This window comes from Carlito syrichta, unplaced genomic scaffold (genome assembly GCF_000164805.1).
Source record: "Carlito syrichta isolate Samal-C Ts95f unplaced genomic scaffold, Tarsius_syrichta-2.0.1 Scaffold230119, whole genome shotgun sequence".
NCBI classification, from domain to species: Eukaryota; Metazoa; Chordata; class Mammalia; order Primates; family Tarsiidae; genus Carlito; species Carlito syrichta.
The window spans coordinates 7124-10131 of record NW_007174215.1 but is presented as its reverse complement, the minus strand read 5'-3'; the positions used below and the strand labels follow the sequence as shown (position 1 = coordinate 10131).

General features: G+C 33.8%; 1 protein-coding gene across 1 annotated transcript in view; it reads left to right on the top strand.

Moving 5' to 3' along the window:
• The window catches only part of LOC103253437 (ornithine carbamoyltransferase, mitochondrial), a 44766-nt gene extending 42767 nt beyond the window's left edge, over positions 1-1999 (top strand). Inside the window, exon 7 of the mRNA XM_008051746.2 lies at positions 1635-1999. Within this exon, the coding sequence (XP_008049937.2) occupies positions 1635-1694 (60 nt within the window). The 3' untranslated portion in view covers positions 1695-1999. The remainder of the gene's footprint in view (positions 1-1634) is intronic.
• Positions 2000-3008: the final 1009 nt, after the last annotated feature.

Here is a 3008-nt window from a genome sequence, read left to right as displayed (position 1 = left end):
GTCTCGAACCCGCGGGCTCAGGCAATCCACTCACCTCAGCCTCCCAAAGGCGCAGGATTACAGGCTGAGCCACCGAGCCCGGCTGTCTTTTTCAATTTCTTTCATCGATGTTTTATAGTTTTTAGTAAACAAGTCTTTTACCTCCTTGGTTAAATTTACACCTAAATATTTTGCTCTTGTTGTTGCTATTGTAAGTGTAATCATTTTCTTATTTCCTTTTTGGATAGCTCATTGTTAGTACAATAGAAATACCACTGATTTTTGTATATTGATTTTGTATTCTACAATTTTACTGAATTCCTGTATCAATTCTAATAGTTTTTTGATTGGAATTATGCTAAATGAGATAAGCCAGGCACAGAAAGACAAATACTGCATGATCTCACTGTATGTGAGCTCTAAAAAAGTTGATTCCATAGAAATAGGGAGTAGAATAATGGCTACCAGAGGCTAGTGGGGTGGAGAGGGAGGCAATGAGAAGCTGTTGGTCAAAGAATACAAAATTTTAGATAGACAGGAGAAATAGGTTTTGAGATTTATTGCACAAAAGAATGACTATAGTCAATAATAATATATATTTTAAAATAACTGAGAATAAATTTCAAATGTCTCCCCATAAAAAAGATAGGTAAGGTGTTGAGTATTTTAATTAGCTTTATTTAATAATTGCACATCATATACACATATCAAACCATCACATTGTACCCAATAAATGTATGCAATTATAATTTATCAATCAAAAATAATACTAATAATAATTTTTTTAAGTATACAGTCAGAGAAATTTGGGTTACAACCCAGTGCTGTACTATGTGTCATCTCAAGGATTGATAATGACAGAAGCTACCTTAGAAGTTTGTTGCATAAAATAAGATAGTACATGAACATTTCTCTCTAGCTCACCAAAGCACCTTCCACAGTACTTGACAAATATTTATCGACTGGCTGACACATGATAAGGCATTTAGTATAATGTCTGGTACCTAGTAAAGGGTCATTAAATATTCATCATTGTTGTTTCTGGCATTATTACTATAGTCACTGTTACGGAGTTTACAAACAGTAAATGTGAAAATTACTATATGTGGCTGACAGCCCAGGAGGAAGCAGTACTCTTGGCTATAAAGTTAATGCTCTTCAGGAAGACCCAAATTCAGATAGCAAACATTATCTGTTAGCCCAAATAATTTACTTTTATTACTCTACCTCTGATTTATCCTAAACTTCTCTAGGTTGCAAGTGACCAAGCCACAGTGTAAACATAAGGAGCTGAGATGGCAGGGATTATATTTCTCTAAAATCAGGCAATACCTAGGTTTACTTATGAGTGGAAAAATTCACTCATGGCTACCATGGCATCTCATTTCAACTCTCTGACCTACTAGTCCTCAAATGTGGCCTGAGTAAGCACAATGTTTGCATATATATTTGTATCAGTCTGATCTCTCTTGACCTTACTTATCCAAAAATAAATAAATAAATATTAATTCAGAGTCATTCCCTTATTATCTCCTTGAGAAAACACATTTTAACTGTAGGCTTGCAAAGCTGAAACCTAGTTTCTTTTCTCTAGGCCCCTAAGCAGACAGTTGCTAATGTTTATCCATTTCTCTCTTTCTCTGTTGTGTCATCAGGCTGTCATGGTGTCCCTGCTGACAGATTACTCACCTCAGCTCCAGAAGCCTAAATTTTGATGCTGTGAAGCTTGTCAAGAGAGATACAACATTCTTCAATAACAAAATGAGTCAGTTTATAGGGGAAGGAGAAGAGAATCTAAGAAATAAACAAATCCCTAACACATGGTATGGGTGAACTGTATGATATTGCTTTACATTGTGAAACCTTCCTGAAGCCCTTAGTTTAAGTGCCGATGCACTGTAATACATGACTTGACTTGGTTTAAACTCTTCTTCTAATTCAGTTTCTGAGTTACATTTAGAAACTATATTAATTATCATATATGTTTGCTTCAACTAAACATAAAATACTGTGTTCATAACACATAATGTCTAAGCTATTAAATATGATCTATGCTTATCATCTTAATAAATTATCATCCACGCTAATTTATAAGTAAACATTTACCAGGCAGTCAGCTTCTGGTAGATCTGTGGACTGTGTTCATGTCCCCCAGGACCAACAAGAAAACTCAATGATCCATCTTGCTGATGTGGTACAATTTTCAGACCAATGAGACAGGCAGACATTCACTTATAGAGACAAATCGTGAAATTCTTAAAAAAACAACTATCGCTGTACCCAAACTCTGGAGTTTTTTCATATCATTTGTTGGGAGGTAATGGGGGAAGTACTTCAAGAGCATTCATTTCTTCTCTGTAATGTAACAAGCTGAAAGAAGCATTTGTGAGCAAGTGGTAAACACTTAGAGAAACATTTTTTGGGTTCAAATATTCCAGCAGGAAAAATTTAATATTTTCACATCTGTGCTTATCATGTATCTATTCACACAACATGCTCAATATTTCCGTAAATCTACTACTTGCCACATTTTAGCCACTCTTTTTCCTCCAGTTTTTCTTCAAGATAATAAAAAGTTGCATTATTGAATTATTATAATGAAATTAAAATTAGGTTTTTTTCTTGAGGATGACCATATTTGTATTATTGAATTATTGTGATATAATTTTAAAATTTGTAGTTAAAATGTTAAATAACATAAGTGAAACTTTTAAAACTACACATTTTATAAAGAACAAAATAACGTAATTTCTTTTACATTTTACCTCTACTATTAGAAAAATGTTTCCAGGCTGGTTGACTGATATTTTTCAGCAGACAGTTCTGACTTAACTGAGTAAGCAAGAGATGAATTATATACTAGATTTGCAAAGAAGATGCACTAAAACAAAATTTGTGTGTGGGGGGGAAGTGCTCATGATGTTACAGGAAAAAAAAATCAATTTTTTCAGTAAACATCAAAGGTGACTTTCATGTCCATGGTAATTTATTGGAAGCACTTAAGAAAGAGAGAATGGAGTTTAGTGGCA